Genomic DNA, 27,809 nt, shown 5'->3' on the forward strand with positions numbered 1-27,809 from the left:
GGTTGGGCGGGGGAAGCCCGCGCGCTGCCGCCTTCACTTCCTGGGCCGGGCTCGTTTAACATGGCGGCGGGCCGCGGGGGCTGGCTGTGGCTCCGCGGCGGTGTCGCGGTGGCAGCGCTGCTCCTCGCCGCCGGGCTCGCCCGCGCCTCCGCCTCGGCGGGGGGCAGCGCCGGCGAGCCGCGGAGCCGCGTGCAGGTGCTGGGCGGCTCCAACTGGAGCCTGGTGCTGCAGGGCCAGTGGATGGTGGAGTTGTGAGTAACGGCCCCCTCCCCTCCGCGCCCGCCCCGTCCCGTCCCGGGAGAGGTCTGGGGCGGGCTGGTCCCGCGTGGGGCGGCGGGGCCGGGGCGGCTCGGCTCGCTGCGCCCTAGTGGGGGAAGAGACCGGGCCGGGCCCGGCCAGCATCGCCCCCCGTCCCCGAGGGGAGGGACGAGGTGCCACAGCAGCCGGGCGCCTTGCCTTGCCTTCCCGCCCGGGGCTCTCCCAAGGAGGGGGCGGCAGGAGGTGGCAGTGTCACGTCCACAGGGGGCAACACAGCGCCAATGCTCTTGTCCCTTCCTTCCCCCTTCCACCGCCAAGTATCGCTGCCTCTGGTCCCGCAGGCATGCGCTTGAGCTTATTTTAGCCAATGTGATAAAGGTGTTTTTCCTCAGATTTTTGTCTGGAGGTTTGAGAGGGCAGAGAATGTCCGAGTACCACCAGGGTGAAGTGTAAAAGGTCTAGTAGATAGCAACTTAACTGATTACGTTTCAGTGGCTCTATTCAGTAGTTACTTGCTGGGGAATTATGCTGGGCAAGGCACCTTGCCATTCTTACACGTTTGGGACTTTCACTGAATTTTGTGCAAGTTAGGAAAGCTGAATTTGGTAGGTACATCTAGCAGGGGTAGGTTTGCAAAGTGACAAATGTTATGTACTATCCCGATGTGCCTTCCATTCCAGGTGCCTCGCTCTAGAGTTTTCTTTGTTTCTTTGTCTTATTGACAGCTAAAGAGGGTTTTCTGTTGACTTCTAGGGACTTAAGTGCTGTTAACGAATTTCACTGATGTCATGGTTTCACTTATGGCATGATACTGTTCTCAAAGTGCACATGACATTTTGTGCTTGAAAGCAGCTCACTTGTTTGTATTCAGAGGGGAAAAAAGAAACCTGAGATGTTTTTAATAGAGCAGTTAAAAATAGTAGCTTAAACAGATTATATGTTCACATGGTATTTACGTGCTGTGCAGTTGTGAAATAAGATTTTTTTTTTTTTTGTGGCATGTGGGCTGCTTCTTTGGAAGTGCTTTGGCACTTTTAAACGGATTAGATAGTCAAACTAACAAACTTCTGATATCATTCCATATGATCCTATTATAAGAGAAAGGAGAAAAAGTTTCTGAAAGGACACTTGTCATAGTAAAGTCAAACTTCTTATTCCTTAGGTGCTGCCCTGAGTTATGGCAGATGGTCAAATTGTGTATATCACTTAACTGATATCCTCCTGACTTGCTGGAAGATGTGTGAGCTAAGTAGCCTGCTTGAAGGCTTAGTAATTGAGTGGGTGCTAAATCTCAATAAATTATTAGATAAACATGGGGTGCAAGAAGGGAGCCTGTGAAAGAAGCTAGGCACCATCAACATCTGAACTCCTGCTCCGTCATAAATATTTCCATGGCTGCTTTAAGGTTTGTTGTTGTTCTGTTTTAATATTGAATTTGAGTTATTTTGAGTTTCTGATTAGGGGAAGAGGCTTTCACTTCACCTACAACTTTACTGCTCTGGATCCTATGGGAGACCTAGTGTTGTTAGCAAACGGGTATTACAGTCCCGTAGTAGCTGACTGAAAGACTTGGGGATGGCCATTATTGTGACTAGGTTTTTGGTTTTGACAGTCTCTTGTTCTTCTTTTCCCTTATGCCCTAAAAGGTGGGAGAAGAGAGGATCTTGGAGAGGGGGAGAAAATAGTTTATTTTCTCAAATTTACAAAATCAAAAATATTGCCTCTTTTGGCATCTTAGTTCTATATGGAAGCCACTGTATGAAGTTACCTACAAATACACAAGTCAGTGAATCTTGCATGAGAAAAGGGTCATTTAGCCATTCATGGTGGCTCAATGCTTTCTGCTTCTTCTAAGAGAAAGTATTTGAATACCTAGTGATGCAGACCTCTGGGGAAGAAAGAAGAGAGGAAGTCACTGACTGAAATCTGAAAAGTTTGGGATAGGGAACAATTAAATTGCTTTGTGTCTTTGCTCATACTTCGCTTGAAATGTTGCCCTCTGGTTTGGAGTGACAGGTAGCTGACAGTAGCAGTGGTGGAGAAGTTAGCATTAGTGCTAGCTAAATGTGGTAGATAGTGCTACGTTACCTAAACTAGACTTACGTTGTGTACTATATTTGATGTGCAAAAAATACTTGATTCTTCATGCTACTTTCTGTGGTGGGTTTTTTGATATTTTCCTCTCCTCTTTTAAGAGAACAGTCCTAAATGAAAAAGAACCTCCCTCTCTGTTGAGGGTGCCGACTTAATGCTGCTGTTCTTGAATTCATGGTCATTTGAGATTCCCAGTCAAAACTGAATAGTAGTTTGAGATCCAGTACTGTGGGTTTTCTTGGTTTTTTTTGGGTTTTTTTTCCCCATGATTGTTAGAGCAGTTCTCACAAACTTGACAGTTTTTTGTCTTCTACTGGTTGTCTATTTTTGAGCTGGTGATCTGGACAGAAATCTGCACGTCAATTGACTGATTTTATTCTTTCCATGCTGTGTGGTTGGTCTTCTGACAAGACGGCAGTATCTTTCATCAAAACTTCATTTGGTCTGAGAACCTGCTGGGGTTTGGTTTGGTTTGTTTGTTTGTATTTAAGACCTTTTGTTTTCCAAGCAGTATTTCATGCTGTAGTAGGATCACTACAGAAAAAAATTTTTTTCTTTATTGCCTGCTCTAACTTCCTCATTTGAAGCCTTCTGGCCCAGTGGAGGTGACTGCTACTACTTCCATATAAGTTCAGTTTTTCCAACTGTGAAAATAGTGTATGCCAATTACTGTATGCTACCAGTTTATTAGTTGCTTTGGGGTAAACAAAAGGAAAAACTTCAAGTCAGAAATGACTTGTGTGCAGCATTAATAATGGAAATAAGACTTTCCTTCTTTCATACCTCCTAACTCTAATGTGCTTGACTGGCTTTTTGTAAATATTCATAGCTGGCAAAATTGCAGGCACCGGATGCATTGCTGGATTTCCTTGATAAAAATGTTCTGGATAACTTTGTGTCTCTGAAAGATATTTACAGCATTTTTTCCTTACTGTTAATATCACAGCAGGCAGATCCTCACTGAACTGCTGATAGTATGAGACTGGGACAGACTGTTTTAAAAGGCTTCTCTATTGACTTTTTTTCTAGTCTGTAGCTGCAAGATAATGCTTCATTAATATGAGGTGTTTCCTTTTGTGTGTATCTTTCATATTGTGTGTATTAGGCATTTATAGAAAACTAAGTCTGTTACTTTAAAAGTGCATTTTACACTTATAAACATGGCTTGCTCAAAGCTTGACAGATCCTAGCTTAGTATCTTCTCCTTTTTGAAGGAGACAAACATTTAAGGGTATTCTTTATGCCACTGGTTACAAATGAAACTGAGTACTTTATATGTTCATGTTGACTGTGCAGTACTTCAGATGCTTGCCCACCAGGAAGATCTTTAGTTTTGTTCCCACACAGGATGTTAAGCATCTTGGCTCACTTTATTTTCGGTGGAGACAACACTGTGTGCTTCTGAAGGAGTGTTTTCTTAGTTTTCTATTTTAATTCTATCCAAGGTGAAAATCAGGAGGATAATGAAGTAATAATCATGTTTTCAAGGTTATCTTATAATATGTTTAATACAGACCTGCACTTCTTAAAAACTCATTAGTATTTATAGGTGAAAACATTGCCCTGCTATCTAGTAGGCCAGACTTATCACAATGGTGCAGTGCTTGATAGCTCCCACTAGCATGTTTGTGTTGAGTTTTGAAGAAGTATGCTAAAAATCTAGCTGAATGTTTCGGTGTCTACATGGGATTAGTGCTTTTAAGCACTTAGGCTCTAAACAGTTTGTGTAAATAAGCTTGCGAAGAATTCTTCAAGTTATTTAACATTTACTGTAACTTAGATTCAGAACTCAGTAAGGATGGGGAATCTTCTGGCTGTAGCTTGTAAGGGTATAGTCTTTATTTCCCTCTTGATTTGTTAGTATCCAGACTTTTCTTTGCCCAATTAATTAAAAAAAGGGCAGGGGCAGGTGGGTGAGATTCAAGTCGCTAAAACTCTGGTCTGGCTGCAAAGCTTCTGTAGACCTCCTGACTGAGTTCAGAGGAAGCGAACAAACAAAGTGTGAACTCTTGTTATTTGGTACCTGAACATATGGCTGATTACTGTGCCACATGTTGGCTGAGCAGAAAATGATAAAATGTGAAACTGAAATATCCTTTTTTTAGCAGATGCTTTACTATTGTAGGAGGGACTAAAGTATATAGAATGATGGAACTTAATTTGCTGAAGTCCTGGAACACCTTAAATCATTTTTAAGTGATTGATTGGCTTTCTATCTCAAAAAATCAATACTCAATCTTACAACTCCTTTGGTGGTGAATGGAAAGGTTTTCTGAATTGCATATGGCAATTTTATCCTCTTTGTTTTTGAAACTAGAAAACCGAATGACTACTTTTTTGCTTTGTTTTACGTCTCGTTCTTGGAATGTTAAAATGTTTCATTACTGATCTGTAAAAGTAGAAAGTAGTATTCCAAATGCCATCTTACAGTGCAATTTAATTGGATTATAAAGCATCACACCACAATGGTATGCAGTTACTTTTCCCTTGACTCGGGTACTATAAGAAAATGTGTATGTATCAAGTTATTGAAGTAAAAATGACAGAATAAGAACTTATAAAGTTACAGGTTGAGCTGGCAGCCCTAAAACAAATTCTCGAGAACGTGCCTCAGTATATTTTCAGCCCAGTCAACCTAATGGCAGTGGTTAGTTTTAGTTTGAACTTCTGCGATAGCTTGTGCAAATTGGCTTTCGGTTATGCCTTGATTTGGGCTACAGCAAATGGTCAAAATATTAATAGTGGCTGTGACTCTAAAACAATCTCTTGGTAGATTTTTGTGAGCTTTTATTAATGCTTTGACACAGCATAGCAATTGATTAACGAAATGTTGGTCCTCAGAAATCGATTCGTAGAAGGAATATGAGTTATTCAGTACCTCTCAAATATCCTCATGCATAATGCTGGCAAGGCTGTGATTTTTTGAGGCACTTGTGTGGAGCTTGGCAAGAGAATCCAGAAGAAAACCAAAAACTTCTGTTTCCTTTTTGACGTTTGAGATAGCTAGGGTTTTAGCAAGTTCCAGAACTTCTGTTGTGGAGCATCCAGTGGGAATTTGCCTGTTTTTGGAGGGGTTTTGGTGCACTGGAAGAAACCTCCTGTGTCAGCCTTGAAAGTCTATTATGTTGTGATATGGGTATTGGTATATTACAAGGGTCAGATTGTGTATCTTTGACTAGCACCTGCTCACTTAAAGTAGACCAGAACTATTTAATTCACTTTCTGAAACTTACCTTTTCTTGAAGTTATAATACCACCAAGCCTGCCTCTAAACCTATCTGTTTTATAAGAACAAAAATGAATCAGATGATAGCCTTAAGATAACACCCAAAAAATCAGGCACTGCTTTTGTTTTGTTATATGTTTGTTGGAAAAAAATATTTTGTTTCATAACACATGTAATGACCAGGAACAGTATACCTCCTCCCATTTCATCAGTTTAGAGCACCCAGGCTGCTGGCCTTCCTGTTAATACAGGGAAGGTCAGTGTGATGGGTACCACTTGATAGTGCTCTCTGGTTCAGGAGCAGAAGCACTTTCAGGAGCACTTTCCTTCCTAAAGCAGCTATAAACACCGTTTAGTAGCAGCTTTGTGTGTAGATGGCTTGAATATACTGTGTACTGAAGACTTGTATGTTACGGCACAAAATGCTAATGTGTGTCTCTTCATGCTATTTGGTGCTCTTTTTGTTTGTTTTGAGCTAAAATGATGCCATACTTTACGGAAAGGCTAATGGAAGGAGGCAGATCACAGAGAAACAGCTGGGAAGCTGTTACTTGAAATAGAGGAGGGAGGGTGCAGAGGATAGTGAGAGGGTGAGGCATCTGAAAGGAGTGAAATGGAGAAGCTAGCCTAAAGAAGGACAACTTGTGGTGCAGCATCTCACCGCGTGCTTTGAATGTGTAACGGTGTGCAAGATCTAATAAGTGGAAGTTCTAAGAAAGTTCTAATGTAATATAGTGTAGTTGTCTTTTGCTTCCTAGTATTATCAGCACCTTTTTTAAGAGCAGATTGAAATACTGTGTATTTTTTCTTTCTTTCTTTTTTTGTTTTAACACTTCAAAGGAGCTAGGGACTGGATCTTGTAGTTCCATCCTACCTCTGATATTAGTATAAAAACTAGAAAGCCAAGTCATGTTGTGTCACTACCGAACTGTGGTATAGGTGGAGTTTAACATGTCTTTGGGCTAAAGAAAAGATAGTTCTAATTGTTTGATATTATTTCAGACGTGTGTATTCAATACATGCTTAATTTCATTTAGAAGGAATTCTCATGAATATCAAATTAAAATGTGAATGTTACTATGGGTCAGATTTGTATTTTAAGGTCAGATGGTACCTTAAATAGGCGAAAGGATGCTTTTATCTTGGGAGTCTCATGACATGAATGTGACACATCTAGAGAAGCTGGATTTAGAATACATTCCTAATTCTGTCTTATTAGAGTAACATCAGCAGCATTATCTGACAGTTGTGCAGTTTTTTAACTATCAGTCAAGCTATTGTAATAAACTGTCATTTCTGTTTTAATGTATAGCTTCTGTCAGGCTATTATTAAAAGCACTCTGTAGGCAGTACAATGCAAAACAGCAGTTCTGCATGTGAGATTTCTAATGTTTCCAGTATCTTTTAGAAAGGTATTGAAGGTCTGTGTCCTGGCAGGATAAGGCTCAGGCTTTTTTCCAGATGCTCTCATACAGAATGATGCTGCTTCACAAACCACTGTGTTAACTTTCATTCTAAAATCATACATCTGTAGCACAACAAAAATAGAATGCCTGTTTTCAACTTGTATCCTTCTAATTTTTAAAAAAGATTCTCATGTTGAAATACCTATTTAGGTTTCAGGATTACCATTTAAAAATTACTAAGCACTCAGAGTAAATCTGATTCTGCCTCTTCTATGAGAAATTGCCTGTTTTGGTTCTGTCTGATTTATGTGAAGTATCTATAGGTGACTGGAGAAATATCTCTCCCCAGCCAGTAAGAATGTAAGCATTCCTCATTGGAAGACCACTGGATATCTCTAACTTGATTAAATCTGCCCCAATCCATGAGACTCCATTTAATAGCATATTTTCTTGGTGGTCACCCCGAGCACTCATGGTATTTCTTATGTCACGGGGACATTAAGCCTAGCATCTTTGAGAACGGGAGACTTGATCACAATGACTATTCCTAGCGCAATCTCCAAGTCTTGGTCTGTTCCTTCATTTTTTTTTCAGCAGGATTGCAATGAAACTCACAGGAAAGAAATAGAACTTCTTACTCATGTTATACATAGTAAATAGTGGTTAATTGTGTGTTTTGCTCTTCTGTCTTGTCTTTGAGTGAAACATAGCTAAATGCAGTAAGATCAGGGTACAGATGTGCTTACACAGAAATGTATATGAAGGAAGCACTCTTGTTTGAGATGGGTTTAGGGACTAAAATGGGCTATTAGACACTCCAGTGATCTTTGAGGCTGAGTATCTACACTTAAGTGGCTGGCAGCTGCCTCAAAATGTGTGCTGTATGTTACACTTCATTGTACTTGAAGTCTGATAGACTTCAGATGTGGTGCTGCAGTTATAAAGGGAAAACCAGTGAGAAGACAAGAGTTTTAGCTCTCATTGCCTTTGCCCTCAAGAATAAGATAGGATATAAATTTGGGGCTTTTGTGCCTAGCTTTTTCAGGTTTCTTTGCTTTATATCTCTTGTTCTTTTTCTGTTGTTAGCCATGGATGAAGAGCATGGTAGCACATGTGAAATGCTATGAGAAATAGGTTATCTCTAGACCTGCTACTTTTGCTTCCTTTCATTTTAAGACAACAAACATATGTGCTTAACCTTTCCCCCCTCCCCATAAATTAGGGTATACTACCTAAATGTCTCTTACTTTTCATTTACAAAATGCGAAGTGTGTATATGGGTGATTGCCACAGCTCAGTTATGTACTATACTTAAATATTATTATCTTTTAGTTATATATGTACATGTGCATGCTATCTTAATTGCATGTATGGCAAACCATTGCAAGCTGCAGAATTTTGGCATAGGATTTGTAAACTACATTGGGGTAAAGTAAGTAAAGATGGCAGATGGAGTCCTATCATCATTTAAGCAGTATCTGTCTGAGATTGTGACTCTGATCATGCTATCTGATATTATCCTTTCTAAGTTAGCTGTTCTTTCCTTGATGTTTATGATATCAGTAGTAATTGCAACCTTGGCTTGGATATTCCAGTTGTTAGTATAGGAAACTCAACAATTTAAAACGTGCTGCTTTTTTTCCCCCCCTGAAATTAATCCTGAGGAGAAAACGAAGCTTGAAAAAGACATAATATGAACACTAGGAATTTGATTTGAACTACTTTTAAATTTCTAAAAAGTGCGATCACAAGGGGCATGCTTTGATGTATTGAGTAGTGGGCTAAAGCAGATGTAACTTCCAAGAGTTCTGAGGTGTGTGAAATCAATACAAAATGTTACGTTGAGGGATGCCACTTCAGAGGACAGCCTGGCTTCAGTAATTCAGAGAGCTGCTGTGTAAATGGATCCATTTTTATATGTAAATAGAATGAATCGTATGTACTTAGTGGTGAGGGATTTGGATATGAATTTCTCAAGTATGGGGACTTGTTTTTAATAACCTGAGGAGGAATGTGTGGATTGACAGAAAACTACTTGGTTGTCCTATTCAATAGACTTCATTCAAGAACTGCAGTTTTTCTGTGATTGATGGTTTTGTATTTTCTCTGTACCGTACATCAATTTGAATGTGTATAAGGATAAGAATACTAAAATATTTAACCTGTTTCCTCCATTAGCTATGCTCCTTGGTGTCCAGCTTGTCAACAAATTGAATTGACGTGGGAGAGTTTTGCAAAGGAAAGTGAACATCTAGAAATCACTGTGGGAAAAGTGGATGTCACTCAAGAACCAGGTATGGTGTGAAATAAACTGAATAATTTATTTTATTAAAAGAGTCTAAGTAGTTCTTAGCACCTGAGTGTGTGCTGCATTCTATTTTGATTTTAAAAAGCTCTTTTCTGGTTTGGCTGGCTTCTCAGGCACTCCAATAACGTTATCCACGTTTCACTTCACATAGTTCACATCTGAGCCTAGGAGTTCATAAACTTAATTAGAAAGTTAAAAAAAAAAAAAAAAAAAAAAAAAAAACAGGTGAGTGATCCAACATAATACTGTGTTAAAAGAGACTTATTTTTGACTTTAATCTACTTCACTGAAAGCTGTTGTCTGTCTCATTCCTTTCTCTCCCCACAGCTATATCTAGTTTATAGCTTCCAGTTACTGAGACTTTCAGGGTGTGGTAGTAATACCACAGTGTGAGTCTGCTTTAATAAGTTCATTTCACTTAACTGTTTCCACTGTGATGATGTTTAATTGTCTTGTTTAATTGTAATAGTGCTTTTAACGGATAAATTTGTATTGTTGAAGCACATATGCAGAAATGTCTGCAGTCACTGTATTTGTGCTTATGTGGATAGGTAGGAAACAGCCTTATCTGTCTGCTTTAGTGACTCCTATCAAAGTTTTGAATGTATGTTTGTTTAAGCAATACTAAGATTGTTTAAACCTCTACATGTCTTGGGAATGCTTCATGCTTATTTTGGCTTTGAGGGGATGAAAGACTGTATCAATGGTCTTTGACAGAGTTAGGAAGAGATGTTAGTAGAATAAAAAAGCTGAACTTAGGAGATTTCTTTTACCTTTCAAAGTATGTGCAAATCTTATTCCTTTATTATTCAAAAACGTGATATGCCAAGCAAGTTAGCTTTATCAAGTTAATAGCAGGGAGATGACTTAAATTTCTGCATCTGAGACCACAGCTTAAGTTCATAAGAAATGCCGATTGTTCTAGACCTAATGTTGGTTCATGTTTTGTTAATGTCTACAGGTATACAAAAATACTGATGCTAGAAAGCTCTTGGTGTGGGGGGGTTCTTTAGTGCATCTAAATTAGTGCTACTAATCATTAACAGTTTAATAAATAGAGGATTTTGAACGTTGGGGCTTTCTGTACAAAATAAGCTTAATCAAAGCCAACTTCTGCTTCTTCACGTTATCAGAATAGGGGTGCTTATTGTGGTGGTCTGGACTGCTAGTTAAAGCTACAGTTGGGGATATATTATAAACCTATCCTGTTATCTTGCCTTAGTTATTAGATAGGGACTCTTTTTGCTTATGCGGTGTTGAAACAATAGGATTTCAGTCTTGATTGTTGTGTTTGGGTGTGACTAACTTAAAAATGTACTATCAGCAATGAGGCTGTAAAAAGATAATATTAGAGATCTTGAAGGAATTATTCTCTCTGGTAAAGACCTGGAATAGAAGTATTAAGACCTGAAGGGGTCAGGAACTGATATTTTTGTTTCATTGTTTTTGTCTAAGTTCTTCTGACTGCTGAGTTGCACTGGATACTTATGATCAGTTAAATATCTCTTTTAACTAGAAGTCTCTTAGATGTTTTAAATACGAATATTGATGAGAGTTTGACCTCTAAGGATGTTGGACTCCTGCAAGTCAAAGGACTGACCAAAATGACCAATTCGCAGTTGTAGCAAAGCATGCCTAATATACCTACAATAGTTCAGTATGAAGTACGGCAACTGTAGCCACTTGTGAAACTAGTGAATGATCAAACTGGAAGGCAAGTATTTATTACAGATTTAACCATTTGATGTAGTTTTCAAGGTGTATGAGCTTTTTTGGAAGCGTTTCAAAGTTCTTTGAAGTATTTTTTACTATAGGCCTATGCTTCAGCCTTCTCCTTGGTGTGCTTAGGTGCTCTGTCCCCTATTTTTTGCCTGCCTGATGGTGCCTTAATTAGCTTTGGTTATGTAACACCTTCATCAAATTGAAAGTAGTCAAATTGCAGTAAATCAGGGAAAACACATTGGATGTGTGTATGGTTGCATGAAATTGCACTTCTAAAACTTGGAGGAAAATTAGCTGTTCATGGTTCTTAATTACAGCACACGCCAAAGAATGGAGGCTCTGGACTACAGGACTACTAGAGCTTTTACAGAATTACAGCATATCCCAATCACTTTACTTGTCTGTCTTAAGATGTTTATACTTTTTTTGTTTTTCCTGTTGAAACATTCAGCATTTTGAGACCAAATAATGGGGGTGTTTCTGGATCTTGAAGTTCTGTCTATTTGTGGCACCTTTTCTTAAGTTCCCAATCACAGTGCTTGTTTGTGCTTTAAAACAAGACTTCTTGGATCTTCTGTAATCTTCCTTAAGTACTTGCACAATAAAGGCAGCTATATTTTTTTTTTAAGATTGCTTCTATATTCTGTGAGTATTTTTAAGTTGCATACGCCAAAGGCTTTTTCCCATTCTTGGTTACCTGTTGACTTCATAATGGGCATATATCAGTTTTTGTTTTGGCATGCTTTTAACAAGAGCTTTCTGTAAATGACTGATAGTTTAATGTGGTAATAAAAAGCAGAAAGACAAAAAATTGAAGTGAAGGAAAATTTCTAGAACTTCAAAGAATCTTGTGCTTGATTTGATTTGAACATGTATTTAAAAAAAAATCTTTTTTAGCATGAATCTCCCTGTAGAATACACTAAGAAATACACTACTGCTAGAACTTCTTAAAATACCTGCATTGATTCAGTCTGGCATGTCTTTGTCACTAAAAGCAGAAACTACTTTGCTCTAGTACTCCTTCCTAACTTCCTGATGCAGAATGCTGGCTGCTTTGTTGTGAAAGCTGGATAAAGACTTAGTTCCCCAAAACATTTTCAGAGCTTTGTAAAAAGAAAAGTTAAATAACCGATTCCCACTGCTTACGTTGGCCCTTTTTGTGAATGAGTGTTGCTGGCTAGAGGAACCATAGCCCTCACTAAGAGAGTTAAGTACATTTCTAGGGGTTGATAACCTTTGAAGTCTGCTGTATTTCTTTCCCAGAATAGACTGAATTAGTAGCACGTACATTAGTAGCACATTTTTCTCATTTGCAGTGTCTTTAAGTTGAATGTGTTAAATTTCAAAGTAACATCACTAAGTGCTAAGGTGAGATTCTCCTCTCACTTGTAGGGTATGTATGGGGGGGGGCATGGTGGTGTGGTGTTTTTTTTTTTTTTTTTCTCTCTCCATAGCTGTCAGGAGGTGGTAGTGTCAAGTTGCCCTGATAGATCTCAGATTTGGGAGTAGGGAGCGAGTGGTATTTCCAGCTGACAACTTGATTGAGTCTTATAGACAGACTGCTTATGAGATGTTTGAGACCTTTCTGCTTCACACCTGACTCCTTTTTGCAATGAATCCATACGCTGGGAGATCTTCATTGCTGTACTGAACATAGCAATGATGCTGGAAGCACTTGCAGTTATTGCTCTGTAGCAGAACTGAATGGAAGACCGGAGAATTTCAAACACCTTTTCCCCCCCCATCTCTAAACTGCTTTATGATTTGGAGAATTTCCCTGCCCTGTAAATTGAATTACACTGTCACTCTCTAGGTTGATACTTGTGAAAAGATTATCCTTTATTTGCCAGTCAGTGGAACAGCACGCTTCCAATGCGAGGATCGCCTCCAGTCAGCCTCATGAAGCCCTGCTTCAGGTTTCTTTGTCCTTTCTGCCACCTTCTGTCTAATGCTCAAAATGCTGACGTGACCCAGCCTTTTGGATGATTGTAAAAACTGAATCTCATGGCTTATATTTGCAATATTTTACAAAACAGAATGCTAAGACTTCCCAAGCTTTACTACCAAGCTGTTGGCATTCCATTTTTGTTTACCTAGAGGGAAACGAGGTATGGGAATGAAGGATGAGAACATAGAATCATCCAAAACACTGTTGTCTTGCCGGAGTCACGTTTGAGGGGAGAGACTGTTTTTCTACAGCATACCAGACTGCTTGTGTGGTATACTTGAATTGTTTGGAAGAAACAAGCAAATATGTAGATTCATTTTCTGTCTCCTTTGTATGACTTTAGAATACCTGAAATCTGAAATACACATCTCTGAATAGTTTCAGATCAGCCAGAGGACGAGTTAAAATTGGGGGCCAGATTCTATAAGCCACTGTTAAAATCACTCCTGTTAGTGGCCCAACTTTCTAGATCAGACAGTGGTCATCTAGATGAGATTGTGCACTGATACAAGTACACAGGTGCTTAACAATTTGCTCTTCAAGATGTTACCTGAATAGATTTCAGTATTGTGCTGCTCAGAGGGGGAGATTACAAACTACCAAGATAATTGGAATATTAGTGCATTTGTTTGGCCCTCCTTTTGATTGGAGGGACACACTGTAGATATAGTCAGAGACTTCAGCTGTGTGCAAATATGCATCATGAGTGAAATCCATGTAGAAAAATTATTCTGTAGTAAACATTTTTCAAGGCAAACATTTTCCCTTAATATGGCAGCAGTATTTAGTATCTGTTACTGTTTGTAACATTTTTGAAGACTGTAAGCATGTTTATATAAAATAAAGGTAAGAACTATGCAGACTGTCTAGTCTACAAATATAGTATTTAGTAGGTATTTACTGATAATTCAGAATGCTGAGAAATTTCAATTTTACTTAATTTAAAAAATTAAGAATTGACTTTTTTTTTTCTCTCTTTCTAGGCTTGAGTGGTCGTTTCTTTGTCACAACACTTCCTACAATTTACCAGTAAGTTTGTAATCCTGGAAACAGTTGTCTGTTTCTGTGCATGTTTATTTCCTGTCTCGTTTGCTGAATGGTGGCATGGTAAATATAATGGAGAACTGGCTTATTTCAGTTTTGTCAATCTCTGAAACGTTTCTCAGGAGCTCAGTACACTTATGAACATTATGTATTTTTTAAATTATGGTTAATGGCTTTCCTACAAACTTCTGTATCCAGATATGTGATGTCTTTTCAATTTAAAAAACAGTATCTCATAACCCTTGTAACAACTGATAGAAGTTTGCAGTAAGGGCTTCTAGAAACCTGAGTGTATGAGAGCAGAGACATTTGACCTTATAAAAGTTTCTCACTTAAACTTGTCATTTGAATAATTGATTATCTAGATAATATGTAAAACAGTGCAGAAACCTTTCCCTGCATATGTAGTAATGCTTCCATTACTGCTGGAATTCTTAATATATTTGACATACAGTACCAATATGCACTCGTACTTGTCACCTTAAAACTGTAACTGTGAAATGTAAGTGAAAATGAAGAAACACTCTGGCTTCTAATATGACTTCAAGCTATTGCTTAGACCTCTGATTATGAAGTTCATTAACTTCTTATTGAAGTTCAGAGTTTAGAGCTCTGAAGGTGAAGTTCTTATTTGCATCTTTTCTTTAGTGTAAATGACTTTACTAAATTCCTTTGTTATACATATTGTTTAAAAACAAATCATGTAAGATGTTTGCTGTATCTTTTCTCCAGCAGAAGATACCATCGTTTAAGTACACTTAATACCGTAACTCTTAAAGACTCAAAAGAACTCTGTATTTGTGTGTTTGTGTGTGTATGGGCATACTTTCAATTCTGAGATGTGCCTATGAATTGATTTGGTAGATAATCTCATGTGCTTTGTATTTGCTGTGCAAGTGTGAGTGAATTTTTCCTCTAAGAAAATACCAGTTTTAATAGATGATTAAAAACTCATGCTTTTCAAAAACTGAGACCATCCATCATGGATACTGTTTCAAAACATTGGAAATGCTAGGTGTTCAAGTTTCTGAGCAATATCAGATGTGTAATGTTTGTGTTATAGTTTTTTTTTTTTAACCATATACAGTGTTATGGTGTATCTGTGTTGTTAATATGTATTTATGCTTTTTAGTGCGAAAGATGGAGTATTTCGCAGATATCGAGGCTCACGGACACTGGAGGATCTTCAAGGTTATGTTTCAGAGAGAAAATGGGAAGCTGTGGAGCCTGTAGCAGGATGGAAGTCTCCATCTTCTATGATGTAATACTTTGTTTTTATTAACAGCAAATATATGCTTTATAATTCATTAGTCATTAAAGGTGCTGTATTGACAGCTTAAAGTCAAAAGGCCTTTATTCCCTAGACATGTAGGCTTTGCAGAAGCAATCTGTATTGGCAGTCTGCTTTGCACCTTCTCACCTTCAGTGCAGATAATAAACTGCTTTTAAATTTTGTTCATGCCTGCTGACGCTTGTTTATATCATCTTTTGAAGATTTAAAAAAAAAAGTAAGGTATAGCTGCTGATCATTATACAAGTGTCAGTTTTAATATCTGCTAAATATTGGAATGGAATGCTTATTTATGTAGATCATTACTTCATGACTTCTGGCCACTTGGGACAGGCGAGCTTTAGCTTTAAATTTTTTTGCTGTTCATTTGTTTTTTGTTTAGCTGTTTACGAGGAACAGTTATGTCCTTATTTGGGATAGGAGACAATGTAGTGCTTACACAGTGTATTAGTGTTTGCACTTCGATGGGGTTGAGTTTGCTTTGAAATAACATAAAATGTTTGCATGATTTCAAAGGTGAATCAAAGACATGAATAATCTGCATTTCATTCTGGCTGAAGGTATTCCGTATAATGTGTATGAAATGTAGAGATTCAGGGGATACCCTTATTTTTCATCTGAGAATGAGGGCGGGCTGTAGCGTATTTAGTAGGAGAGAGCAGCTACAGGGGTTTATGCTGCTGTGAAATGGGAAAAGATGATAATGGTTGCACAGAGGTATGCTGTGGAATCCACATTTCTTTATTTTTGCCCAGATGCCTTCTCTCAAGTCACTATTTTAAAACTGTACGTTGAGCTGGCTTAAATGAGCATGATATGGAGAAAATGTATTTGCAGTAGTTTTCTTGTGACAACTATTAGTGTCTAAATTGTATTGGAAATCATAGATGTAATCTTTTGTGGTTACTGTGCACTGCAAATTTTAACTTTAATCTGACTTAGAATCCACCCCTTCCTTTTTTGTTTTCTAGGATGCATGGCATGGCAGGGCTCTTCCACTTGTCTGGGTGGATCAGGGTAAGTAACTATGTGGTAGTGTTTTCTTTACCCCCTTTTTAAGCTTAGAATAACATTCTGTTTAGATATCAAACTCTATTTGTGACCTTTATATGACTTAAATTTTCCTTATGTTTCACTGTTATATAAACTTTTGCACTAGAAATTCTGCAGGTGTAATAGACTCTATCCCAAAATGGCATTTTGTGATTGTAAAGGTTATCATCAATATCGAAAATACTTACTGATCATTATTAATATAGTTAAAATATTCTATCAAAGTGTGCTGACATGAAATGGACAAAGAATTTATTTTGGGAACTGATGCAAAAATGGTTAAGTGTCAGGATACATCTTGTATCCACAAGCTTCTCTCGCTTAATACTAGTCTTAAGATTGTATGCAGGTTCATTTTTTAGTTAGATCATTCTTCTGCAGTTCATCTACACCTAGTGTATCCTACAGAAGAACAAAGGATAATGGTCTTAATTCTTTAATAACAATTTCTGTATCTGGGTTTCAAACACAATTCACACAGAAGTGCGACACATTTGGATGGTAGAATAATTCAGCATTTTCCCTTTACTACTTATGGTAAACACTTAAAGATGTTTTTAATTTAAAAGTATTTCGAGACATTTTCTTCTGGGAGCTATCAAAAGTCTGTCTTTCAGCATGCAAATGCTTAGAACTTTCAGACTTGTCCAACTTTGGTCAGGAAACATGTACTTCCTTAAAATCACCAAGTGTAGCCAAGATTGGGAGACTCTTAATACTAGTGTTAGTTTTAATTGTGATGTGTTGAAGAAAAAGGTCTTAAAACTGTAACACACAGTACAAAAAATAGGTTTAGTTGTGTGAACAATTTATAGCACATCAAGTAAACATCTAACTATCCCAGAATTAAATAAAACTTTTTCAGTAATTAGAACTTCTGTACAAGCCATGTTTAATTCTTTCTTTCATTGGAGGGTATAACATTATTTATAGCCTTCTGACTTTTCTCCTTCATTGCTGCCGTGTAATAATGTATTTGTGTAGTTTCCTTCCTGAAGGATTAAATGCTCTGAGAAGAAAGGCTCTCTTACTTGCGCACCTTGATGAATATTGCAGCTGTATGTTTCCTCACTCTCTTGCTGTGCTGTCCTTGCATATGCTTTTAAAAAATGTTAGAAGGTATTGTGACATTAAAAAATCGGAATAACCCTGGAATTTCAATACACTTTCATAAATATTCGTTCTAGCTTGTTTTCTAATGGTATAACCTTGGAAGAGATCTAATGTCATAATTTACTTCTAGCCAGGCTATCCGACTTCATCTAATGGCTGATTTAGTCAAATGTCATATTTAAGTTTGAGTAATGTGTTTCAGTTTAAAAGGAATCTTGCTGTTGTATTCATACTGGTCTCTTAAATTTATAACCTAAATCACTTATTCAGTATCTATTTAGAACTGGTGGCTCATTTCAAAAACTGTAGAACCTGAGTAAAAATGAAATGGTTTCATTTTAGTTAATGAATGAATTGCTGAACTTAAGTATTTTTTTGATCTTGTGTGACTTGTGTTTACTGCTTTACTTACTGGGTGTAATTGCTGGGATAAAGATCCTTACGAGATTATGTACCCCGCCCCCCACTCGCGCACACACACACACTTGATTTTTTGCTTGGTAACAGAGTATCAAATGGCACTTTGCTTTCAATATAACTTGGTTACTTTTTGCCTCTGTAGTGTTTAAATTCTAAATTACTTACCTGCTTCAAAGACTTTTGGTGCTGTGACTCTTAGCAGCAGGGATGCTCACACTATGGTCTCCTTTCTACAACAGAGGCCGTAAGAACAGATGTACAGGTTCACACCATTCGTTCGTCTGTCCCTTTTTTCTGTCTCCAGCAGCTGACACATTCTTACAGAATGTAAGAATTAAGAATGTTGTGATACTTTCTTGTATACTTTGAGCCTCTGGGAAGCTGAAGTGCTAAGCCTGCCTCATACATTTCCCTTCAGTGAGATTACATACAGTACCTGTAATGCTGGATATTTTAAATTGTGTATTCCTTGCCTAAAAAGCCTTTTAAGATGAACAATTCAGTAAAGATCTAATGGCAAAAAAGAATTTGAGATTTAAGGATGACTAGGGTGTGAGAGGGAAGACTTTGGTATAAATATTGTTGAATGAGAGGTCTCAATCAGATGTCTGTTTATGGTGGTATAAGTTATATGTAGTCTTAGATATGAAAATATTAAGTCTGTCTTCTCATTTGCAGCAAATTCATAGCTACCTTACTGGCACTCTTGGAATTCATGTGTGGATTTCCTATGCAGTCTTCGTTTTAGCAACCTTATTGATTGGTCTAATCCTGGGTTTGGTAAGAAAGCATATTACTTTCTTAATTACTTAGAACTTTTGCTTTGCTGTAATTGAAGAAAGAATAAGCTTCAATGATAACCTATACTGAAGTGACTTGTTTTAAACCACCTTTTAAGTATGTGTGCAACTAAAATTCTGATCTTAGATACTCAGTACTGCAGATGCACTTACCAGTGTTGATACCTACCTTTGGTAGAGATTAAGGCTGACTCACTCAGGTAACTTCACCTTTTTCTTGACTTTTTTTTCCATTCTTTTTTTCTGCCTTGGTCTAGATTACGTTAGTCCACGCACTAAATAACTGACATCAATTTTGTAAAGAGATTTGTATTAGGTGAAATGAGGCTGTGTATTTATGAGGGTTAGTAATACAAGCATGTTTCTGCATGTTGCTCACTTTTACTCAGTATGAAAGGAACAAGATATTTTTCTGAAAATTTTGGTGAAGATTCAGTTTTTAAATTCTTGATTTATTCTATTTCAAGGCAAAACTTTGGTTACAGCTTGGTCTTATTAAATCTGACTTTACCCCTTTCACTTCATGTGATCTTGTGGTTTGAGTCCTCATCAGTAATCAAAAATCTGACAGCTCTTATTAATAACCAGAATCAATACATTTATATATTAGTCTCCAAAGGATCAGAAAGGTTCTCTGAACAAACATCTATAGGCCATTAATTACATATATGAATGTTAAGGACCATATACTGAGCTGTACATGTTCCATCACCAGAAAAAGTTCTAAGTTGCTATACCTGTGGAGCCGAGATCATTTCCTCTCAGAATCCTTCAATGATGTGGCTTTGACCTCTCTAATATCAATATCCAGGAGATATAGATGAGAATAAAAGTCCTTATGGGCTAGTTGTTTGGTCCATACGCCTGTTCTGCAATTGCAAAGATACAGTTTAAAATGGTCAGGCTGATATCCTGGATGTTAGAAGAGATGCATCTCTTCATCATTTTCATGGCTGGCCTAAGACAATCTTAGCTGTCCTTGTTGTGAGCTGATGTTAGGGAAAGTTTTCCCTGATGCGCATGAATCATGAGATCATTTTTGCTGAACTTCTGTTTAACTAACTAAACTATTCTTTTGGTCAATGAGGATCTGAATTTTATAAAGTGACTAGAAAAATTTGTTGGATTACATATGCATGCTGTGTCCTTTTCAGTGGGAATCTGGATTAATTTTAGAAAGACTTTTTTTTTTTTTTTTTTTTTCCTGAGACTGCAGGGAAAGGATGATTGTGGTTTTTTTGTTGTTCTGCTCTGGAGAATGCTTTATATTTTCCGGTAAATTTTTAGATGCTTCAGCTCGTCTTTGTAAGTGTATTGAATCACCATAATGTTTTCCTGAAGTGATATTTGAACAGTGGTAACTCGGCACCTAGCCCACTGGCATGTAGGGATAGACTCAAAACTTGGCTGTGTGTTGGAGATGAAAATCAGTCTGGACTGATAGCATTAGCAAATCTTAACTGTCAGTAATAAATTACAAAGTAATTTTCCAGGTTTTGCCTACTCTTCTGCTCAGGATGAAAGAGGAAGGATGTTGTATATTCCATGTCTTGCCTTCAACTGGATAAGAAGCCAGCTTTCTGCAAAGTTTTCTCATACTATCTCTTCCCAAAGTCCCTGCTTGTTTTCTATGTCAGTGTGCTGTTTTCTGCCTGCCTTATTTATGGGTTTTGTATGGGGGAGGGGAGGAAGAAGGGACTGATAATTTTCAACAGTTATTCAGTTGCTAGAATGGCAACAAGAGAAATGTTTGTCAGTCCTTTTCTGTTCTAGATGCTCTTGTAGAAGAACCTTTTTAAAAAGATGCAAATCAAAAGTTGATGGAACTTGTCATTTTTAGCCAAATCCTCTTTGTTAAAGTATAGATCTGTTCCTTATTCCTGTCCTTCCTTGTCCTTCAGGAGTTAACTTTGGTTAGAATTTTTGCTGCTCCTTAGGGTCAGGTTGAATGTTTTGTCTGGTCTTCTTATTTCACCTTCCCATAATTTCTAGCGGAGTATACAATAATGGAGAGTCTTAATAGCTCTCAGTTTTAATATGTCAGTTTAGTGCATTTAGTACTAAAATTACTAAATACACACAGAGGACACAAAATGGGAACCTTATGCTGTCAGTCATTGGTAGGTCCTTGGCTGCAGCATGTGACAAGGAAACGTTAACTGGAAGAAGAAAATAACCCATAGTTTTGTGAGATGCTCTCTGAAAACTGTGCAGTTCTTAAGTTGGAGTACTTTCCTTACTTTAAAGGAGATAAATGTTCCTTGCTATTTGACCTGTGTAAGCTTCCTAGCTTTAGGAACTGCATACCAGAATACTAACAGCCTTCATGCTGTCTTCAGCAACATTTGGCACAACAGAATGAGCATTTGGGAGGTTCATAAGAAAGGGGATGACATTAGCTTTATGAAGATCCTACAAGTTGGGGCTGGACTGCGCGTGCATGGCTCGGGTCACACAGCAAGCACATCAGCCAAAGTGGCCCAGGTCACTTGCCTCTTACTCCATTTGCATGTTTAGTTACCAGCCTGTTCTCTGCTGGTAGTCAAATGGCATAGCACAGCAGAGGAGTACTGCTTGAGCTACAAGTTTGCTGTTCTTCATGTGATAAAATCTGAGTTTTTTGATTCAGCAGTATAGCTCTCAAATGCTGAAAGAATGCTCTAATGCTCTCATAAGTATATCCTTAACAACAGCTACTACAAGCTTGTGAGTCTTCAGTATGTATTAAATCATCGGTATGAGGTGTCATGAATAGTTTATAATCAACTGGTGCCTTATTCTAGTGTGTACTTCAATTAGTGGCTAATTAGTCTTGATTGTTAGATTCTTTATCTTTTTTAACATGCTTTTTATTAAAATTATTCTGCTTGTATGGGGGAGGGGGGGGGATAAAACTGAGAAAATGGACAGTAATGAATTATCCCAAGTCACAGTATTTCTTCTTGCTAACTAAATATATACCTATGGTACAAATCTGATAGTGCAGGTGCTGCTGGGATGAAATGCATGTTTGTTAATAAATGTCGTATTTTGTTTTTTTTTTCCTTTACTCAGATACTGGTTTTGATTTCAGACTGCCTTTGCCCATCCAAGTCAAGATACAGAGCTGAAACATCTGGTAAGAATTTTAAGTGGGTGGTGAGATACTGTGGGTTTTAAATGTGCCCTTGTGGGAGGGCAATAAATTGTCAAGAATTTAGTTGTGAACCAATAATCAAGATATTGGTTTTAGTCACACTGTGAAAAGGACTGATATGTCAAGCTCTAAAATATTTTTAATATCAAACCTTCCACCTGGAGGATAGCAAAGCAACCTTCTGTCAGACAAAAATTCAGTACTTTGTTCTAGCTTCCTCAACTGTGAAGATGCTAAATGCATTCAAAATAAGGAAGTCTACTGAAGAAAGATGCTGGGTTTGTATTTTGTGCAGCTGCTTATCCACTAGATCTATTATTTAAACACACAAGGAATCTGCTTTGGCTGGACACTTCCACATCCTAAAACATACTCTGTATGTTGTGTTGGGAGATGCAACATTCTGGATCTATGTAGTTCTGTCTAACTTGTGGCTGAGGGATGAAAGAGGTAGAGGGAATTAAATGAATCTAGAGTCTGCAGGATATAATAGTATAATAAAAGTAGGAACTATAAAAAATTCTGTATCTGTGTCAGTGCCAGGTGGGCAGACTTCAGCTGTGTTGTATCAGTAAGATTAGACCTGATTGCAGTACTGAGGCTTTGAGAGTCCCTATATGATACTTGTGTGGGGAAAGAATAGAACCAAAGACTTTCTAGTTCCAAGTTCATGAGAATTTTAAAAAATTACATATCCTAGGTGATTAGAGGGCTGGGGTGTATATGTCTCTCTTTTTCTTTTTTTAACCATACAAAAGCCATACTTCCCTCTAAAATATCTGTGTTATTCCCTGAGCTTTAAAGGAAGTAATACGGGGAGGGGGAAACGTGGGGGGCTGTTTTCACATTGTTTTTCCTACGTGAAGGAGATGTGCCTTCCTGATCCTCAGCAAGGCAGCTCTGGAATAACGTTCTGCTCCGTATATGTATGGGAGGCAAAAATTTGCACAGAGATAACATCTTATCTACTTACAGTCTCTTATCAACACGATGTGTGTTAGTTTCCAGAACACCTTGTGGCGTGGTTGTACTATCAAGTGGAACCGCTAATTTAAAAATTGTTTTTGTAATTCAGTATATGTGTATGTTTTGGTATGAAGATGCATCTATGACACTTGCCAATAAGATACTGGCCAAATCTAAAATTCTTAAGTATGCAAAATGGTCGTCTTCAACATCTTAGCTATTCATCACTGTAAGGAGCAAAACAAATCAAAACCCATTGCACACATATGCAGCTGCTTGACTCGAAAGCAGATGTTGCCTGACAAAGCCTACCGGTATTTTACTGCTTTCTCACTGATCTGTTTGATAATGATACCTCTTCAAAGAGTCAAGTAAAATTGATCTATCTTTATTTTGTAACCTGGTAGAACAAAATGAAAGCAAAATTCTTTGGTAAGTAAGAAAAACAAATGGATATGGAGAAAGACTATTGAAGATCTGCTTGAAACAACGGAAAACTAAGGAAAATATAATGCTATACAGAACTTTTCAACAATAATCATGAATACTTCAGAATACATACCTAGTGCTGTAACTTTAAAAGACATGTTATTTTGAGATTCAGTGTGACCTTAGTATTTGCAACTCTTATTTTGTTTAGAAGAAGTGATTGAAAAGGAGAATGTGGAGAATGCAGCATTAGAAGAACCGGAGGAGGATGCAGAGCTTTCAGCAGATGATGCAGAAGAGACTGCAGAGGTAAAAGACCTCTCAGATGGAGAAGATGCAGCAAATTCAAGTGCTGATGACTTGGAAGAAGATTTGGCACTTGCTAAAGAATCAGAGGAAGAAGAAACAGAAGACTTAAGTGAACAACCTTTAGCTGAATCAGAGATTGAAAGCTCAGTAAGACAGCGTAGACGTCAGGTGGCGGATAGTGGACTATAGTTGTTTTGGTGGCGTATTTTGTACTCTTGGACCAAAGAAGTATCAGAACCTGGGTCTGAACTGAAGCTTACACTTGACTTGTCACTTGTGTTTACTCAGAACTTCTGCTCTGTCAGCAGGCTTTTTTTTTTTTTTTTTTTTTTTTTTTTTTGCTAATACTTGCTCATTGACTTCATTTTATAAGCACACATGCTGTGTACGTAACTTTTGCCGTGACAATCAAAATGAGTATATTTTATCTGTTTGAAGATGTCTTAAGAAAAAGGAGATGTAACCAACTATCAGTCCAGTTGCTACGAAATGGTCATCTGTGCTTGTATTCTTTTGTAGATATTGACCTAAACAAGACCAGGATTTCTAACTCTAAGTAGTTTAGCAGGGCTGTGACTTTTCTGTCTGAATGTTTATTTTTTCCAAATGCCACAGAAGCATCAAACATATGATACAGTAGTGAAAGAAGACACCTTACTAGTCTTCCATTTAAAAAAAAAAAAAAAAAAAAAGTGCATGTTGGTTTATTTTTATCACTTTCAACTGAAGCACCTTTGTTTTTTTCCTCCAGTGTTTGTTTTTTGAAAGTATATCATAAGAGTGGGCTTTGTGCTCTGATTAGTGTGGCTCCAAAATTTTACGGCTTTTGGTAATTCAGAAAGCATTCAAAAAAAATTTGGTAAATTCAGCTTGTTAGCTGATTTTTTTTCTCTAACCCCAAGGAGTTTGAATCATCGAAAACCTCAGGCCAAGAAACAGTGGCAGCTAGATGCTTAAAATATGTTTGAACCTCACAAGTTTAAAGGAAATAACTTTAGTGTGTGTGTAGGGGGGACTTTTGCCAAAGCATGACCGTTCTTTTTCTTTAAGAGATTGTAATAAGAAGTACTCATTTTGCAGCCAGTAAGTTGTGTATTTCTTGCCAATACAAGCTAGTCATATGCAGTGCAGTTCTGTTATTTCGAGCTCAGAATACTTTTGGCAGAATTTGAACTGCTTTAATAATATTAACTGAAAAGGCACTTAAGGTTTCACCTTTGTGTTTTTTCTACTTTCTGCCATTAGAATCAGCCCATTAGGAAATGGGAGGGATAGGGGTAGTAAGAGGGGAGAAGCTTTTGGTTAGGGTACTTTTATTTACTTAAGCATATATCTGAACTGCATAAAGTGAGAATAGCTTGTCAGATAGCCAGCAGTAGGCATGGTTAAAGGTGATGTCATTAAAGATACCAGTATTTCCCTCCAGGTCATTAAAGATACCAGTATTTTCCTCCTTTGGTTGAATTGGTTAATATTAAAGGCTTGTTGTTGTTGTGTATAACCACATCCCTTTAAGGTAAAGAATACCTACAGTGAAATCCTGTATGTTACCACTTTGTCAATGTATGTTCATATGAATAAGATGTCTTAATGGTGATTTTTATATTGCATAACGTTGCTAGTAAGCATGAACTTCATCTTGTTCTCCAAGAATAAAGAGTAATCAGAGATGAAATCATATTTTTTTTATTAGAAGAGACAAGTTACAAGTGCAAAAAAACCAGTTTCCTTCCTGACTAATAGGGCCATTTTATCTTGGAAATTGTTTTAATGCTCATAAAGAGTTTATTTACTAGGGGAAACTTGCATTTTTGTGTCTGTGTCCTGTTACATATTGTATCTTGGAACTATATGGTACAAACTTTGCATTTGTCAGTTACAGCTGCATAAAGAAAAAAAAATTACACTGCATATATGTTGAATATGAATATGCTCTAAGGAGTGTTCTCAGTCCTGAAGTTTAATTTCATTCTGGAGTAATGGAGATTTGTAACTATGCTTTTACAATTGTGAAAGGGTACAGTTGATTATATATGCACATTGCAATATAATGAAAACAGACTGTTATCTGGATGTAGTCCCCTGTAAGTGAGCAATTCTGGAAGCTTATGGACAGTGGGACTCTGCAGCAGTTGAGGTATGCAGCAGGTGGGTTGTTTTTTTTTCTTTAAAAAAGGAAAACTAAGCATGTATTTGCAAAAATTCAAGAGAACATGGCTACTATACACTGGAGGGGAACATTGTGCACACCTTGGAGTATAGTTTTGTTGTTTTGGTGATGTATTTGCTTTTTTCATTGTTTCATAAAATTCTGAAAGGAAAACAAGACTTAAGCTACATGAGACATGCAGGGGCCAGACGTGTATCTTCAGTTACTTGCACTCATGTAGGATAAAAGCTGACATATCCCCTTAGTCATGGATCTAAAACTACCAGGTTCTGATAAGTGTGGAGGACTGTATCCAGCACAGATTGATGGCAGTGATAACTTTGGTTGTATGCCGAAGAGGATATTTTATACTGCGTGGGGTCTTGTGATACTCCAGAAAAGTGTGCTGAATGATTAGCAATATTCCGTTTTGATTCAATTTATTGCCACTTTTCTAACAGCAGGAAGCCAGTCCTCTAAAACCTCTCCAGCTGTTTAAAGAGGTTTTTAAAAGGTAAAGAACATCCTTATACCTCACAGTGCTTTATACATTCACATTATGTTATACATTAATATTATATGCTGTTGGGAATATGAAACGTTTAAAAAGTCAAGTTGCCTGTGTTTGGAGCTCAGGATCAGGCATCTGGGCTTTTTGAATGTTTAAACAAAGGTGTTCTTGTAAGAGTTGGATTTCATGACAGTGTCTTTGAATTAAAAATAGTTAGCCAATGGCACTTCTTGTTGTGGAAGATGCAGGTTTTTTTGTGAGGTGCTGCGAGAAGGATTAGAAGATGCTATGTGTGATGACTCTTTGGAGTCTCTGCTCACAGCTCCTCGTCGTTTTCTTGAATGTCACTATTAAATTTGGATTATTTAAAACAAAAATATTAAGCATTTCCCATTGTAATAGAGCTAACTTTGTATCTGATGTACAGATTACAAAAACATGTAGTAAATGGCAGTAGTTCACCTCTTCATAGATCTTTTGAATCTCACAGTGAGCAATACTAGTCTCCTAAGGTTTCTCAAACAATGTAATATATATGTCATTGCTCCTGTATTTTCATGAATAAAATAGGGAATATTAATGTCAACTTGGGTTTGACTGATCTCATGTATTGGGAGTATCTAACTACAGAATTCACTAAATTGTGCTTAAGGCTTTAGAAGAGTTAAGTGCTGTGCAATCACTAATATCTTCAACTGCAGTTTAATATTGATAGGAAGAATATTGTAGCAAAACACTGGAGATGCTCAACTTTGGAGAATATTTTTGTCTGGCTTTAGTAGTTAAATGTTCTAAAGGCTAAATTTCTCTTTAGCAAAAAGACCACTGCCTGTGCCATAAGAGTGAGAGTCAGCGTGTTCTCCAGAATCAGTTGCCTCTCCCCCCCCCCCCAAGCACCTCTTAAATGAGTCATATGAGTATAGGTGATTAATTAGGTGATCTAATTAGGTGAACACAACAATATTAAATTTGGTGTTTCCAAAAATGTCAGTATCTACCTTTTGTGCAATCTGAGTGATCTGTCTGTCCCTGTCCTCTGTTACGATTCACTTTCAAAAGTGGAACTTGCTCTTGCAATCTCAGTTTTGAAAAAATGTCCTTGGAAAAGCTGCTGCTGGCACAGTTCAGAATGTTTTGATTAAGTGTAGGGCTGTTAACTGTAAGGCTTGTAAACTAGAACTATATGTCAAAAATGACTAAAGGTTTTTGAGAACCACTTTAAATTTAAAATAGGATGCATACCACTTTGAAAATCAGCCTCTGATAGATCTGAATATGAATGCTGAAGTCATTCAAAAAAAATCCAATGTGTGGCTTTTTAAAGAGGGCATAAATACAGCCTTTGAATCTCCTATTCTCAAGGTATGAGTCTTGGAATACTCTGTGTAGGCTAGACCCATGCTGGGCAACACTTGTTATATGGGCTGTCTTCACTGAAATGTTATACAGGATTGTCTTTTTATATTAAAGTATTGCAAATTTATACTATGGGTATTTGTACTGGAATTCCATATAAACTTTGTATTGATGAACTTGCAGTTAGTCTTCATTTCTAAGTGTGTAGATTGCTCATCTGTGTAATTAACAAAAGATTTTTAGTAATGTTTTCCAGCTGATACTAGAGG

At 37.5% G+C, this 27,809-nt stretch overlaps 1 protein-coding gene across 2 annotated transcripts; it reads left to right on the forward strand.

Moving 5' to 3' along the window:
- On the forward strand, positions 1–27,716 carry TMX4 (thioredoxin related transmembrane protein 4). Of its 2 annotated transcripts, none has more exons than XM_026094582.2 (8): positions 1–251; positions 9,163–9,278; positions 13,947–13,992; positions 15,140–15,268; positions 16,270–16,315; positions 18,563–18,664; positions 21,739–21,802; positions 23,430–27,716. In XM_026094582.2, the coding sequence occupies exons 1-8, from the start codon at positions 61–63 to the stop codon at positions 23,711–23,713; spliced, it is 978 nt and encodes a 325-aa protein (XP_025950367.2). In that variant the 5' UTR covers positions 1–60; the 3' UTR covers positions 23,714–27,716. The 2 variants fall into 2 exon arrangements, with proteins under 2 accessions (XP_025950367.2, XP_025950366.2); XM_026094581.2 differs by having other exon boundaries at positions 2–251; positions 23,427–27,716.
- Positions 27,717–27,809: the final 93 nt, after the last annotated feature.

Source organism: Dromaius novaehollandiae, chromosome 3, assembly GCF_036370855.1.
Source record: "Dromaius novaehollandiae isolate bDroNov1 chromosome 3, bDroNov1.hap1, whole genome shotgun sequence".
Classification (NCBI taxonomy): Eukaryota; Metazoa; Chordata; class Aves; order Casuariiformes; family Dromaiidae; genus Dromaius; species Dromaius novaehollandiae.